The sequence below is a fragment of the Procambarus clarkii genome, chromosome 17 (assembly GCF_040958095.1).
Source record: "Procambarus clarkii isolate CNS0578487 chromosome 17, FALCON_Pclarkii_2.0, whole genome shotgun sequence".
Taxonomy (NCBI): Eukaryota; Metazoa; Arthropoda; class Malacostraca; order Decapoda; family Cambaridae; genus Procambarus; species Procambarus clarkii.
In genome coordinates this window covers 38,626,682-38,643,915 of record NC_091166.1, presented here as the reverse complement: position 1 = coordinate 38,643,915, position 17,234 = coordinate 38,626,682, and the positions used below count along the sequence as shown (strand labels likewise).

At 44.3% G+C, this 17,234-nt stretch overlaps 1 protein-coding gene across 1 annotated transcript in view; it reads left to right on the top strand.

Annotated features, from left to right (window-relative positions):
* Positions 1-17,234, top strand: part of rad50 (DNA repair protein rad50) — a 78,380-nt gene that overhangs the window by 57,132 nt on the left and 4,014 nt on the right. Inside the window, exons 22-26 of the mRNA XM_045765509.2 lie at positions 205-378; positions 11,111-11,236; positions 15,051-15,234; positions 16,301-16,418; positions 17,008-17,118. Of these exons, the coding sequence (XP_045621465.1) occupies positions 205-378; positions 11,111-11,236; positions 15,051-15,234; positions 16,301-16,418; positions 17,008-17,118 (713 nt within the window). The remainder of the gene's footprint in view (positions 1-204; positions 379-11,110; positions 11,237-15,050; positions 15,235-16,300; positions 16,419-17,007; positions 17,119-17,234) is intronic.

Here is a 17,234-nt window from a genome sequence, read left to right as displayed (position 1 = left end):
CCCATTTAAATAAAAATGATGTAGGATAAGAGGACAGGTTTTATTTAATCTTTTGCTGTGCAGAAAAGCTATACAAATTTTTTCTTCAAAAGATATAACATTATTATTTTTAATGCAAAGCAGCTCATTGATGACATAACGTTGTACAGTGTGTTTTGTCATAATTTGTTATAGAAATAATTGTTTCTTTTTCTTCATTTAAAGGAAAGAAAACGAAGTCTTGATGATCAAAAAAAGATTCGTGACAAAGAAGTTGAAGCAAAACTCCTAGAGAGAAGTATTGCCGTTCTAAATGAACGCATCCGGGGCTTTAACTATGATACTCTCATTGATGAAAAGAATAGTCTTAATGAAAAATGGCATTCACTGCAAAACAAAGTATGTATTATTATGGTCTTTTTGAACTACATAAAAATTTAATATAGTCCAGTTTCTTGGCAGTACAGTATTAAGATAACCTAGGATATACTGAATTCAGTTTCGTATTACAGTACTGTATAATGTTTCTCCAGTACGAATACTGTTGATTTATAGTATTATTTTGTTGGTTTCCCATGTGATATGGGAAAAGTCTGCATTTCAAAGTGAAACCTGAATAATTCTGACAAATTTTTATCAGACCTTATCCAAATTTTGTTTGTTTCAGCTTTTCACTAACTATTGCCATATTTTAGATAGGTTTTCTTACTGTGTCTCCATATATTATCGCTTGTCTCATTTGTTTTTACACAAATAATAAATACGTTTTAAATATAAAAACATTAATCTGATAAAAATAGTTTTGAATAATATTTCTTAATACAGTATTGCTTTAATTGTATTTTTTAAAAATGTTCTTATGCGTAACACCAGAAAAAGGAGATAGGGGTTTTGTAACACTACTGAACATAAAGCAAAATGGCTTGTGGCATGTGGCTTGTTTTAATGCAGACAAAGGATTTCTGGTAGATGTAGTATACATATACTCTGCTGAAGATTTGTTTAAAAAAAAACTTTTAACTTTTATACCAAAGGTACCAAAGTTCCTCACTTTGGTATATGTGGCACCTTTTTGATAAGGTACCAAATAAAAGACTAGCAAGGAAATTACAGGCACATGGAAGAAGTGGTTGAATACTAGAATGAATTAAAATACTATAGTTAAAACAAAGAAAATAAAGGTTTGTGCTACACAAGAATGAGTCTGACCGGAGAAATGTGGTGAGTGGTACCACAAAGGTCCATTTTGGGGCCAACCCTTTTTTGTGATATACATCAATGACATTGATGAGAATATTACAAACTACATCATCAGATTTGCAGATGACACTAAGATTTATGGTAAAGTGGGAAGTGCAGATGATATCGAGCCTACATGAACACAAAAGGTCAGAAGACTGGCAAATGCTTTTTTATATAGAAAAATGCAAGACCTTGCATAAGAACCTGTGTCACAACTACCAAATTAAAAAATTACCTTGCCGCAGATTGATGAAGAAAAATACCTTGGAGTCAGAATCCATCATTCACTGAAAGTTGCACAACAATTGGGAGTTGCAGGAAAAAAATAGCTAATCAAACCCTAGGAATGATCAAGCATACATTTTACTCTAAGGGAAAGAAGGTAGTTATTTAACCGTATAAATCTCTGGTGTGCCTCCACTTGGAGAATTGTATCCAAGCATGGAGACGACATCTTCAGAAGGACGTAGCTACATTTGAGAAAGTTCAACACCGGGCAATAAAAAATAATTCTGGAACTAAGTCAACGTTCATACCAAAAATGGTTCAGAGCCACAGGGTTAGCAACACTTAGGTCACTGCATGACCGTTCAGATCTCATCGAAACTTTTAAAATACCGAACAAATTGAATGATTTATGTTGATCCGAACAATTTCTTCAGAAGATCAGATGTAACACAAATGATGAGCAATGGTTTCAAGCATAACAAGCCACAATGTAGAACTGAAAATAAGAGATGCTTTTTCACTCATAATATTATAAACCCATGGGACTGCCTACTTGCATTAGCTGTAAATGGCAAAACTGTTGAATTTTAAAATCCAGCTTGGAAAAATCAAGATATATATGTAACCTTTGACAAGATGCTGGCTTCCTGTTCTCATCAAGGCCACTAGAGTAAGTGGTGCCTTGGGTAAATTTAGGTAAGTGAGTTTAATTCCATAATATAACAAATTACATATCGGTCCCACATAAAAGACTGATATGTAAATTGTTTCTTCATATTGTGTAAGAGGAAAGGAGCTAGATTGGGTACAAAACTACTTGATGGGAAGAGAACAGAGTATAGTAATTGTAAATGATGCAAGAATAAAAAAAAAGTGCAGGTTTCAAAGTGCTGTTGGAGGACCTATATAGGCTGTAAAATGGTCAGACAAATGGGTTCTGTAAAGTACTATATCCCAAATAATGGCAAAGTTGTGAGACTAGAGTGACAAACTGTCACTCTCCAGGAAGATGTTAGAACATGATTCATTAGAGCAAGGTCCCGCTGTATAGAAACTGCTTCTGTCGAACAGTATCATTAACAGAATCAAAGACATTTCAGTATTGCACTGCTAGACAAAATTGCTTAAAGGAAAAATACAAATGGTGTGACCATGGTGTTATTGCACACAAAATGTGCACCTAAGGAATTACTGGCAAATAGGAAAATGATATTCAATTTCCTAAGGAACAGAATCCAGTGTGTTATGGTCATCAAAGTCAAATCAGGATCATTCACCATGAAAAACTCAGTCCTCTATGGTACTGTGTTTGCTCAATTACTGTTTCTCATCTTCATATTGGGCATAGATAAGAACACAAACTATAGTATTATAGAAAAGAAATCCACAGGAGCCTTGTTGAGGGTTCGATCCTATGCGCTAGATGTTTTCAGGTGTGCTCTAGTCGACTGCACCATGACATGGTCAAAAGAAATGCAACCTGGGGTACTACTGCACCCACAAGGGTCCCAAGGCTTCACTGAAGCCTAACTGGGGTTTCACAGGATTCCCCCATGCACTTGGGCTCTGTCTACCTGTAGTTCTACCTCTGACTATAGGTTGATACCCCTTCAATACACACCACACAAATCACATTAATGTGATATATCAATGAACAAATTCACAGGAGCCTTGATGAGGGTTTGAACCTATGCACTGAGTGTTCCCAGGCACGCTCTAGTTGACTGCACCACAACATGGTCAAAAGAATTGCAACCTGGTTGCAAAAAAGAACACCCAGCACATAGGTTCAGTCTACTAGATCGCGCATGGATACACCCATTACATAGGTCCAAGAACCCTCATCAAGGCTCTTGTGGATTTGTTCATTGATATATCACGTTAATGTGATTTCTCTGTGTATAGTATTATATCATTCCTTGCAGATGATGCTAAGATTTTTGAGAGAAGACAATATAGAGGACACTGGAAACCTCCAAACAGATGTAAATCAGGACTTTCAGTGACCCACGGAAAATATAATGTTTACTGAAGATAAGTTCCAACTCCAACACTATGGAAAAAACAAATATATAAAAATAAGAAGGCGAAGGCACAAATAAAATGCAGTCAAATCACTATAGAACAAAAAGCAAAATAAAAGATGTCAGAAGATCTTACTTCTAAAGAATACAATAAAGTACCTGTCACAATTGCATGAAAAATGGCAGGTTAGATAACAAGAACCTTCAGACAAGAGGTACTGTATCAGTGCTGATTCTTTTCAAGACAGTTGTGCGCTCTAGGCAACCCCTCCTCTTAATGGCACATTGCATTGTGACATACTTTACCTAAGGCTAAAAACTGCCATACTTTAAAATGATAGCAGCTTGCGAAATTGACATAATGTTCCATTTTCTGTTTGGGGGTCCTCTGGTAAGTTAGCATAAGGTACTTCAGTACGACAGTTTCTTGATGTTGGGAAAACTCGTGAGAATAGGCCGTTCTAGGATAGAATATTGTTTCACAATAATACCTTTCAAAACTGGAGAAATTGCTGACCTGGAAAATGTGCAAAGATATTTTACTGCCAGAATCCACTCAATAAAATATCTGAATTATTTTGACTGCTTAAAAATTTAAAATTTCTATTTTCTAGAGTGCAGGCGAGAGAGATTACTTAATAATTTAATCTTGGAAAATATTAGAGGGACTGGTAGCTAGTCCTGTGTATATCATTAGATTTTATAAAGCTCTTACAGCAAACTGTTAGTCTTATTTTCTATTAGTAATTTCTCTACATCTTTGTCAACACTTTGCTTTCTTCAACTATTTCATAGTATTAATTGTCATGATACATGCTGACACATAATGTATATAAAGTACATATTGTGCAAGGGTATGAAAAGGGAGTATTTTTCATTTGTATTTTTAAGCATACTTAAAAATTTGTATCAAGACGTTTTCTGGCTTAAGGCACTGTAGTATCTTCCTTGATCACCTGTAACACAAAAAACCAGCGTTGAATGTAATGAAACGCCATTTTCTGGGTGAGTCCCGGAGGCTCCCCGGAGCTATCCCAGGCTGATATGCTAATGTCAGACTTTGGCATCAGTCATGTGTATGGAGTTCTTAGGCCTACCGGGGACCACGGCCAGAACCGGGCCCCCTCAGAGAGGCAAGGGGAGCAATGGCCTATAGAAGCCCCCGTGTAGTTGGAAGCATTCTATGTCTGCCATCGACCGGAACAGGCACCCAGAAAGGTAAGCGCCCCAAAACAAACCCCTATTCTGGTTAAAATTGCTACCTAATACCGAACTAGTGGATAGAACTCCCCAACCGAAAACAAGCAAATTAGTGTGACGTCACACACTGCCGCGCCGCTGTCTGCGCAGCTCCCCCCTCCCCGGGAGGGGGAAGGGGGAGCCCCAGACCCCCCGCGCCGGCTACCCACACCTCAGTTCTTGAGGCTGGATGTCAAAAACGCGAAAAACCGCCGACCGGAGGGAGGGAGGGATGCCGGGGAGCCTCCGGGACTCACCCAGAAAATGGCGTTTCATTACATTCAACGCTGGTTTTCTGGGGGGAGCCCCGTCGGCTCCCCGGAGCTAACTACCCACAGACAGAAAAAGAGGGACTTACCCGGGAGGCGGTCGTCGCTCACCCCTCAACTCGAAGCCGAGACAACTGGCTGCAACCGCCGACCCAAAGCAACACAGGCCCGACGAGGGCCAGGGACATTCACAAGGTAACGAGCAGCCAGGACCCTGTTCGACCGCCAAAATCCCCGCGCCCGAATATCAGACCAAGACATATTCCCAAAGACGGCAGCAAGAGCCGCGAACTTACGAACGTCATGGGCACGGGGATAGACCGCAGGCTGGCTAGACCTAATAACCCTGCGGACGACCTGAGAGACCCGAACCCGCGAACAGGGAAGAAGGGAAACCGGATCAACCCACAGCGCGTCCCCGGACACAGAAGCTGTGGCGCGCAAATAACGGCGAAGCGCCGCAACCGGACACAAAACATGATGCACCCCCGGCCTGACCAACCAAGCATCAACCACCCATGGACCCCTCCGGAACGCAGCAGTCTCATTCTTCGCCAGAAAAGAAGGAGACGGCTGCAAACGAACAAAACTATCACCACGACCAAAAGAGCAGAAACCCCTGCGCCGGAGGAGAGCATGAAGCTCCCCTACCCGACCCCCAGAGGCCAAAGCCAACAAGAAAAGTGCCTTGGAAAAACAATCCTGGACCGAAGGGGCCACAACGAAACGAGGAGATGAAAGGAAAGCGAGCACTCTGTCCAAAGACCAGGACGGCTCAGGCGACGCATGAGCAGGCCGGAGGTGAAACAATGCACGAGACAGCTTGCGAAACGGCGCAGACGTAACATCGATACCGAAAGCAAGCTGAAGCGGCTCCGCCAGCGCCGCACGATACGAAGCGACAGTGTTAGGCATAAGATGACGGTCCTGAAACAACCACGAGAGGAAGGACAAGACCACCCGAACAGACAAGGAGCTAACACGACGAAGACGCAAAAAGAAACGGAAGGACCGCCAGGAAACTTCATACTGCCGCCGAGAAGAAGCCCTCAGGTGGGACACCAACAAGGAGGCCACCTGATCACCATAGAGATGATGATAGACTCGAGTCAAAAAAACCATACGCGAAGACTCGAGGAGAAGATCGAACCAGCTACGTGACGTACCGGCCCGATCTGCTGAAAGAGGCGGAGCCGCGGGAAAACCCTCGGGTTCGGACACCGAGCAACCAGCGCCTGAAACCAAGGCTGGGCCGGCCACCAAGGGGCCAGAAGGACAACTCTCCCCTGGTAAGTCTCTAAGCGAGTCAGGACCTGGAGCAACAGCCGAACTGGGGGAAAGAGGTACAGGAACCCCCACCTCGACCAGTCGAGCCGAAAAGCATCGACCCCGACGGCCTCGCAATCGGGGAAGGGCGCCGCATAAACGGGAAGACGCCGCGACCACGTCGACGCGAAGAGGTCCACCTCGGGGCGCCCGAACGTCTGGCAAAGCCAACGGAAGGACTCGTCGTCGACCGTCCACTCCGTGGAGAGGGGAACGAAGCGAGACAGGGCGTCGGCCAAGACGTTGGACACGCCCCGTACGTGAACTGCCAGGAGAGCCAAACCCCGAGAACTCAGCAGACGAGTCACCCGAAGCGACCAACCCCAAAGAGACAAGGACCGCATCGAACCCCCGCGGTTCAGGCAATGAACCACCGGAGAGCAGTCCGAATGGAGCCGAATCGTCGATCCGCGGGCCACCCGAATCCTCCCCAGAGCAAACCACACCGCCGCGAACTCCCGCACCGTACTGTGAGCTCGACGGAAGGACGGATCCCAACGCCCCTGGCCGGCCTGGTGAGCACTGGTCACAAAACCCCAGCCGAGAGACGACGCATCCGTGTACACATCGAGCGAGGGCTCGGGTAGGCGCCAAGGCACTGAACCCCGAAAAACCCGAAGAGGAAGCCGGTGACGCAGCAACCGACGCAAGTCCCCCGGGGGTCGAACTCTGCGATCGCGAGAGAGGCGGAAGGGGGAACCCCGAAGGAACCAGAACAGCCGTCGAAGCCAAACCCGACCCGGCGGGTAGACCACCATCGCGAAGTTCAGGCTCCCGCACAGCCCCTCGAGCAACCGCCGGGTGACCCGAGGGCCCTCCAGAAACAGACGAAGGCGGGACCGCAGCCGCAGGAGAGACTCCGGAGGGAGAGACAAGGAGGCGGTCCGAGAGTCCCACACGAGACCCAGCCAAGTCCGAACCTGAGAGGGAACCAGATGGGACTTCCTCCAGTTCACCAAGAACCCGAACCCGGCGAGCTGGGAAAGAACCAAATCCCTGGCTAGCAAGCAAGCGGACTGGCTGGGAGCCCAAACCAGCCAGTCGTCGAGGTAGGCCAACACCCGAACACCTAGGAGACGCAAACGAGCCACCACAACCCGTGTAAGGCGTGTGAACACGCGAGGTGCCAGGTTCAACCCGAACGGGAGACAACGAAAGCGGTAACTCAGACGCCCCACTACAAAACCGAGCCAGTCCCTGAACCGCGGATGAATCGGGACATGCCAATAAGCGTCCCGGAGGTCCAGGGACACCATCCAAGCACCCGGCTCCAAGAGGAGCCGAACCTGAGACAGCGTAGTCATCCGAAAGGAGGGGCAATGAACCCAGGGGTTCAGACGGGACAAGTCCAGAATGAACCGCAGGTCCGCGCAGTCCCGTTTCGGAACCGGAAACAGACGGGAAACCCATCTGAGGGACGACGTCGTTTCGACGACGCCCAAGTGTACCCACTCCAAGACGACTCGACAGAGCGCAGGGGAAGAAGCCTGCCCCGCCAGCCCCGACCCCCCAAAGGGGGGAGGGGCCACCCAACGCCACCGCAGGCCGCGAGACACGACCCGAAAGGCCCACGAATCGTGGGACCAGGCGCGGGCGAACAGCGCAAGCCGCCCCCCCATCGCCCCGTCAAAGGGGCAAACCGCGAAAGGGCCGGCGACCCTTACGAGACCCAGAACCCCGCACAGCGCAAACACCGCGCCGACCAGACGAGGGAGGGTCCGCAGGAGGAGCCAACCCCAAACCTGACACCAGAGGCCTACCACGACGAGAGGAACCCCGAGCCCTGGCACGACCTTTCCGGGAAGACCCACCCCGGGACCCCCGGAAAACCAACAAGTCCGACATCGGACGACAAGCCGCCGACGCAGCCTGAATAAACTGCGCCACGGCCGACTCCCCAAACAGGAGAGGACAAAAAGGTGAAGAACGCCTAAGAGCCAGAGCCCAAGCAGATTCCACGGAGGAACCCAGCACCGCCTGCCGACACGCGAGACGGGAAGCATAGAACAGGGAAACCGCATCCCGCAAAATCGGCGTGAACAGCTTCAACAAGGCAGCCGACGAACGCGCAGCCGAGGACAAGGTGCCGGACCCCGGGACGGACCCAAGCGTCCCCACATCCTCCACGAGCCAATCCGAAGACAGCTCCAGGAGGGAAAAGAACCGCAAGGCTGAACACAAAAGGCCCCGAGCGCGCAAGTCCTCCGCCACGAGCGCCGCCGAAAGGGAGGGAACCTGCACATGGAGCTGAATAACGCCCACATCGCGGGGAAGGGCAGGGGCAAACAAGCACTCATTCAGGTACTCAAGTTCACCCCCCAGGAAAACCTGAAGCACCGTGGAAGCTTCCCGCCACTCCAGCGTGCGGGAACGACAGAAGGAATGCCAGGAATCCAGACCAAACAAGGGGCCAGAACGAACAGAAGGGGAAGGACGAGGAGGTGCGGACTGAACCAGGATCGAAGCGACCCCCACCCCCAAGTCCGGGTCTCGAAAAGCAAAGCGGGGCAGCCCCGGGGCATCCGGGGAAGCAACCAACCGAGCGCGTTGCAACAGACGAAACCTAGACTGCAACGCACGTGCCGCCTGTACCCGAATAGAATCATCAGAGGATTGGGTAAATTGAGTCACAAGCAAGCAGCAACACTCACAGGACTCAGGGTCGAAAGTATCACCGACCCAACAGGCAGCGTGGCAGAGGCAAAAACAATGAGGGTCACCCTGAGACAAGGGGACCGAGCAACCCTCAAACTCGCACACAGCGAGTGGGGACCCCGGGGTCACATCCATCGGACCCACGCGCCCCCTAGGGGATTCCCAGGGTCCTGAGCGTTTACTTTAAGAGGACTCGCGCTCAGGTAGTCCCAGGCAGGGTGCTGCAAACCGGCGCCCAAAACTACCAAGCAAACTTCTAAAGCTGAACCCCAGGGACGTGTACACTCACGGGGACCTAGCAGGGGGCGCCACCGAGGAGAACAGTGGAAGGGCAAAAACAAACTGAATAAAATGACAGAACCCCCCACCAGGCAAAAACAAAAAGAAAAACAAAACCCCGCAAGAGGACAGCGAACCCCAAGGAACAGAGCCGGCCGCGATGTCGGGAATTACAAGCTGAGCAGCACCCTGCGCCCCTACCAGTGCAAACTGCCTCTTACCTGCCGGTAACAAGGGAGAACAGAACACCCAAGAGCCCAACAGGCGGCCGAAAAACCGAAAGGTAAAACGGACCAGCAGAGGCAGACCCCGAGGAGCCTGTGGAAGGTGGCCCCAAGCCCCAAGGGCAGTACTTACAGGGCACCTAGGGAAGGCAGCCCTAGACGCATGCAGCCCGAGTACTGAAGATAACTCCTGGCTCTCGCACCCACAAAACTAACACCACACTCAAAGCACAGTGCAGTAGCGACACCGGAGCCAGAGCACACGACCATCGCCTATAGCATCAGCCTCAAGAACTGAGGTGTGGGTAGCCGGCGCGGGGGGTCTGGGGCTCCCCCTTCCCCCTCCCGGGGAGGGGGGAGCTGCGCAGACAGCGGCGCGGCAGTGTGTGACGTCACACTAATTTGCTTGTTTTCGGTTGGGGAGTTCTATCCACTAGTTCGGTATTAGGTAGCAATTTTAACCAGAATAGGGGTTTGTTTTGGGGCGCTTACCTTTCTGGGTGCCTGTTCCGGTCGATGGCAGACATAGAATGCTTCCAACTACACGGGGGCTTCTATAGGCCATTGCTCCCCTTGCCTCTCTGAGGGGGCCCGGTTCTGGCCGTGGTCCCCGGTAGGCCTAAGAACTCCATACACATGACTGATGCCAAAGTCTGACATTAGCATATCAGCCTGGGATAGCTCCGGGGAGCCGACGGGGCTCCCCCCAGAAATGCATAGTTTAGTACATCATTATGGTTATATTGTGACAAGAAAGCAGTACACAGTAGAACAACAACAGTTGGACCATCTGGGCGCTGCGCCTATCGCCCGCAGTACACAATATGAACTCTGACCTCAGGCACTATACCAAGGGCCAGGCCAACTGGGGTCAGCACTTCAAGAGGTCACGAAGTTGTCCATTATGTGATAGCCTTGCTAATCTACTAGGATTAAATGTGATAGGTACTAGAGAGGCATACTTATTTGCTGAACCTTTCACTCGACTGGAGGTACTTGATGCTCGTCCCCCTTAGCAGAGCTGCAACCACACACAAGTCTGCGCACACACACACACACTCCTCAGTCTGAACTTAATCTTATATACAGCTGCAAGGGCATGTGAGATCCTCAGCATCCCTTGATTTAGTAGTAATCATCATGGATTAGCAAGGCTGCCACAAAACTGACAACTTCATGACTTGTACCCTTGACCCAAGTTGCCCTGGCCCTTGGTATACCACCACACTGAGGTATGAGTACTGTGTACTCACAATACACGGCTGATAGGCGTCGTGTCCAAACGTTCCAACTGTTGCTGTTTTACTGTGGTTATCTTGAGATGTTATCTTGAGATGATTTTGGGGCTTTTCTTTAGTGTCCCCGCGGCCCGGTCCTCGACCAGGCCTCCACCCCCAGGAAGCAGCCCGTGACAGCTGACTAACTCCCAGGTACCTATTTACTGCTAGGTAACAGGGGCATTCAGGGTGAAAGAAACTTTGCCCATTTGTTTCTGCCTCGTGCGGGAATCGAACCCGCGCCACAGAATTACGAGTCCTGCGCGCTATCCACCAGGCTACGAGGCCCCTACTGTATGGCTCTCTTGTCACAATATATATATATATATAACTGAGTTAACACTAATTTATTTGATTTTGAACAACAGAGAGCAGCATTAGATGGTCGTCTAGAGGAAGTTGAAAAGACTATACAAGATTTAGAACGTGAACTTAAACGAAAGGATATTAGAGATGCAGAGAAGAACTATAAGGAAAAGTTTGTGACAATGAAGGTATGTATGTGTAATTACCTAAGTATAGTTACAGAATGAGAGCTACGCTCGTGGTGTCCTGTCTTCCCAGCACACTTTGACATGTAATGCTTTTAAACTGCTGATGGTTTTGGCCTCCATTACTTTCTCACTTAACTTGTTCCAACTGTCTACCACTCTGTTTTCAAAACAATTTTTTTATATTTTCTTGGCACCAATGTTTCGTTAGCTTGTGTCTATGACCTCTTGTTCTTGAGGTTACCAGTTTCAGGAATTTGTCAATTTGGTCGATTCCTGTTACTATTTTTGTGAGTGGTGATCATATCACCTCTTTTTCTTTTATCTTCTAGTTTTGGCATATTTTATGCCTCTATCACACCATGTTTTTTCAGTTCTGGAAGCTATTTTGTAGCCTGCCTTTGCACCTTTTACAGTTTATTGACATGCTTCTTGAGATGAGCACCACACAACTGCTGCATATTCCAGTTTTGGTTTCACAAAAGTTATAAACAGTTAATTTAGTATTTCACCATCCATGTAATTAAAAGTGATGCTGTACTTTCCAACTTCAGGATGTGTTCCTTGCACAATGTCCTTTGTGTGTTACTCTGGTGACAGTTTATTATCCAGAACCAAGCCTAGATCTCTTTCTTTGTTGGTTCTTTAAGTCCTTTCCACATAATTTGTAAGTTGTGTGTGGTCTATTTTCTCCTATTTCACATTCCATAACATGGCATTTATTCACACAGAATTTTGTTGAGAAGTTGACATAATGGCAAGGCAGGTTTTTAATCAGGCTGATAAACAGATAATCGTAGATACCTGCAGCCTACCATCAAGCAAAACATGGACAAAGGAGGAACTAGATGACAAATGAGAGGGGCCTCATAATGGTCATGAGAGAGATTATAATAAGAACAGGTAAAGATAAATCACAATTGTTGGTACAGGGTTTCTTCAACTTGAAAGCAATAGACTGAGAGGCCTACGAAGCAAGAACGGAGGACATTTGAAAATGCAGATTTGTAAACTTTATCCTGGGAGACTATTCATGTATCAGTACATTAAGCAGGTCACGAGAGTGGGGGGAAGGGGATGTTCTGTCAATACTGGATTTAATATTCACCAGGAAAGAAGAGATATTTGACATTCGGTGCCTTCCTCCTATGGAAAAGAGTGGCCATGTTCTGTTGGAAATTAAATATGCAATGCAATATGATACAGAAAAGAATGGGGAAATTTAAATAATTTAGAAGCTTGATTTTAAGAGAGGACACTGGGGAGTTTGGCTAATTCTTTAATGAATTTAAAAGGGAAAGATTTGTTGCTTGGCAAGGAAGTACAGTAAATGAAATGTGTGCCAAATTCTGTAAAATATACGATGAAGGCACAAAAATTTATACCAAATCAGAGATGCAGAGCTGGAAAACGGGATTGGTTCAACAAAACTTGCGAGAGGACCAGAGAGGAAGAAAAGAAAAAGGGTACAAAATTGAAAGAGGCCTAACCCTGAACCATACCAGCACTACAAATAAGCAGGGAACAAATACACAGCAGTGAGGAGAGAAGCAGAAAAGACCTTTGAGATTGAGGTAGGAACAAATGCAAATCAGATCGAAGCCTTTTCTTTAAAGTCATTAAAAGCAAACTGCATGTATTGAATTAAATCCAGGGATTGAGAACAGGGAACAGATTCATAGAAAATGAAAAAGAAATGTGTGAAAAACTAAATGAACAGGACCAGTGTGTTTGTACAAAACAAGGTTTTCAGAGTATGAGATAATGCCAATTCCAGAGAACACCAGGGTACATAGAGGTATCTCATGACAAAGTGGAAAAATTATTCAAGGGGTTGGGAAGAAATAAAGCAGTTGGACCAGATGGAGTTTCACCTTGGGTTCTGAGAGAGTGCACAACTGTGAGCTGGGCATTCCACTTCAGTTAATATTCCAAACATCTTTGTGCACAGGAACCTTAGCAGATACGGTATATGGAAAAGGCAAACATAGTTCCAATCTATAAAAATGATAGCAGAGAAGACCCTCTAAATTATAGACCTGCATCAGTAACAAGTGTGATAGTCAAAACACTAGAAACTATAGTTAAAGCCAAATGGGTAGAACACCTGGAGAGTAATGACATATAACACAGACAATATGGTTTTCGAACAGGAAGATCCTGTGTAACAAATATACTGTACATAGTTTTTATGATACAGCCACAGAGATTCGACAGGAAAGAGATGGTTGGGTTGACTGTCTATCTGGACCTAAACAAAAAAAAAAAAAATAACTTTTGACAGTCCCACACAAGAGTTTGTTTTGGAAACTGGAACATGCTGGAGTGTAGTGACATGGAGACTGCTGACACGGATGAAAATTTTTCTAAATGACGGAAAGATGAGGGTGGTAATTAGTCACTGTATCTGACTGGCGGAGTGTTACTAGTGGAGTTCAGTAGTTTTTGCATCAATTATGTTCATTGTCTACATAAGTTTTCTACCAGAATGATTACAGAATTATAAGAATGTTTTCTGGTGTTGTTTCACCAGCACAGCTACACCTCCACCATTCCTAGTTTTTCTGTCATGTCTCCAAAGTGAGTGTGCAGGTGTTTATGACATCTTCAGGTCTTGTCATCTGTGCTGAAGGCAGGACTTTTTCCTGCTCCTGGTATTACTATGAGATAATCTTAGATGTATGAAAATATGGTATTGGCTCTTAGGTACGAGTATATATATTGTCATAGAACCAATCTGATGATGGTAATGAAAGTTCATATAAAGTTTGATACTGTATATAAATACAGTGGAACCTCAATTTGGCAAATCTCTGGTTGGAACGTATGCTTTCCATGCCGGATTTAATCCCTAGTCAATGAACAAGAGTTTGCTGAAAGCTGGGGATATTTGGATTTGCTTAAGATGTTTGAACCAACTTCACAGATGGAGGCAACATTACAAGAAACAGTTGGGACCTTGGAAAAGCCACTGAGCATATTTAAAACCAAATTATCTGCTTTTTTTTCATTTCTAGTTATAAAGTTTTTTTTGTTCAGTAAAATATGGTCCCTTTTTCCTTTGAAAAGGAGATTTTTATTTTTAGCCTTAGGCATGAGAAATATGCTAGATGTGGTTAAATCTCTTCACAGCTAGGATTTGTTGTTGCCCTTCACATGACGGGTTGAAATTATAATTTCACTCGGTGAAATCGGCCCATAGAGCGTGGTAAATATTAGGTATAAATGTTAACTCTTTTTAATATGGGTCCAATCAGATTTTTGATAATTTTTGTAGATTGGACTCAACATTACAAGAAACAGTTGAAGCTTGGGAAAGCTATTGAGAATATTTAAAACCAAATTCTAACTTTTTCATTTTGAGTTATCAAGGTTTTCATTCACCCATGAAAATTAAATGTGGTTAAAAATTTAATCACATTTCATATTAAAATTAGTTAAATGTGGTTAAATTTGTTTGCAGTAGTATTCATTTGATAGTTGTCTATTATATTATAGGTTGAAAAGGAAATTTTACTAAGTGAAATTAGGGCGTGGGAAATGTATCGTGGGGGCATCCCCGGTTACAACGAATCCCTCGCATTAGGTTTGGTTCCATACAGTTTGTTGAATCAAGGTTTTACTTTACTGTGCTTACTGTATAGTATGCAGTGTATATACTGTACTGGAATTGTATACTGTACATATGTTCATTTACATTTATTTGTATAATATAAAATATTTGAGTATTTTTGTACTGTATTAATACTGTAAATGTAATTTGTAACTAAATTGCAATTTGGGAGATTATTTTATGTATTAAAACAACTTTCTTCAGTGTACAGATACAGCAGCAGACGACTTCAATAAATACTATAAAGCTTTGGACACAGCTATCATGCGCTTCCATTCAGATAAGATGCGTACTATCAATGGAATCATCCGGGAACTTTGGCGCAATACTTACAAGGGCAATGATATTGATTATGTAGAGATAAAAACTGATGAGACAGAATCTCAAGGTTAGTTTGAAAGGTTTGTACGTGCTTTTGAATAATTAGCAAATATAAATGGTGGTGTAATGCACAATCATTTTTCAGTGATTATGCATAATTAAATTCATATATTAGATGACCCTGCATAATTGCTTTTGGTCTTGCATTTATTCCCTTAAATAAAATGACTAAAGAATGATTGAATGGGTTCAGATTAATTTTAATGGAAATACTGTACTGGGCTTGTGGCAAATTTGAATGGAAATTCACTACTGGGCTCTTGGAAGCAAATAAATTAAAATAATTTGAAGAATATACATTAATTCTTGGAGTGTGGCTGTCATGAAGGATGCTACTGCCTATACAGAAAAAGAAAATACATAATACCAATTTGTTCATATTAAATGATACATCTGAATGTAAAAAGTAAAGGGGGAGGTGCGTTTCATATACATTAGGAGGATCTGGGTGAGAAAATCATTAGATTCGTAGACTCGTGGAGAAACAGTTTTGCTGACTCACATCATAAAAGAGGGCTGTGAAGTCATGTTAGGTGGTTTATATGTTTACTGTTTCAATTAAGTTTACACATTTTGTGGAGTAACTCAATTTATTTACACATAATTCAACACTGTATATAGGCCTATAGTATAATATTGCACATAAATCTTTTCTAGGAACAGGCCTTGCAACCCACTCCTTTGCTGCTATATTGTCTGGTAGTGTCATCCAGAAGTAGTCAAACACTGGTGAGAAATGCCAAATTGTGATTTGACCATGGCTGCAACCCACTTGATGCACATGATGACCTCACTGCATAGTAAACAAATAAAAATGATAGCAGAATTTGTTCACAGTCTAGGTTAGCTCCATTATATCAATATAAATGTATTATAACCATATTTACACCACTTGTGTAAAAACCAGGTAATACTTACTAAAATCAACATGCAAAGATAACTGCACTGACCTGGTGGGATCAATGTATGATGATAACTGTACTTTAAGAGTTTCTAACTGTGAGTGGGTTGCCAGGGAAAGCAAAATTATTATTGGACGGTGGAGTCATACCAGTTGATTTAAACTGTTTCAGGTGCAGACAAGCGAAGGACTTACCACTATCGAGTTGTTATGGTGAAAAATGATGTGGAAATGGACATGCGAGGAAGGTGCTCAGCAGGTCAGAAGGTTTTAGCATCTCTAATTATCAGGTGTGTGCTGATAGATTCAACGAGAACCTATGTTCATTTCCAGTAGATGTATTTTTAATTGTTATGGAAGGCAAAGAATATTTACAATTGATATGAAAATTTTGTACCTTAATAAATGTTATTGTTTTTTTTACATTTACTTAATTGGGAAGGAACTAATGAATAGGAAAACAAAACTGGATGAGGGAACCTAATGCTGTTTATTATATAAAACCTAATATGAAAAGCACAGATGGAATTGTATTCATGCTTTATAAATGGTTTTCCGAGGGGTTTCCTGGTGCTTGCTACCTGGCAAGCTCTACCCAATTCAATCCATGCCAGGCCAGAACATAGTTCCCTCTAGAGGAACAAAGAGCAGGGGGATCATTGATCACCCTATCCCAGAAAAACCATCGGAAAGAAACATGGAGCTCAACTCTGCCCCAGTTGAACTCCACGTGTCCTCCATTCTTATGTTCTTATTATAATTGTTCAGTGGGTCTTTTCTGTGATATTTGTTTGTAAATTAGGACTACTTGCTCTTTTTCTCCTGTTTATACTTGTGCAGTATATAAATGCATGTTAAATCTGTATATTTTTGTTTCAGAATGGCCCTTGCAGAAACTTTTAGTGCTAACTGTGGAATTCTTGCTCTGGATGAACCAACCACTAACCTAGATCGTGAAAACATTGATGCACTCTCATTTGCACTCCTTAGGTATGTTACCTTTATAATATGTGAAAAAATAATAATGTACATAATTGTACATATATTCCACTTAAAGCTGATATATTGTCGATGACCAAACCACACATCAGAAGATGAAGAAATGG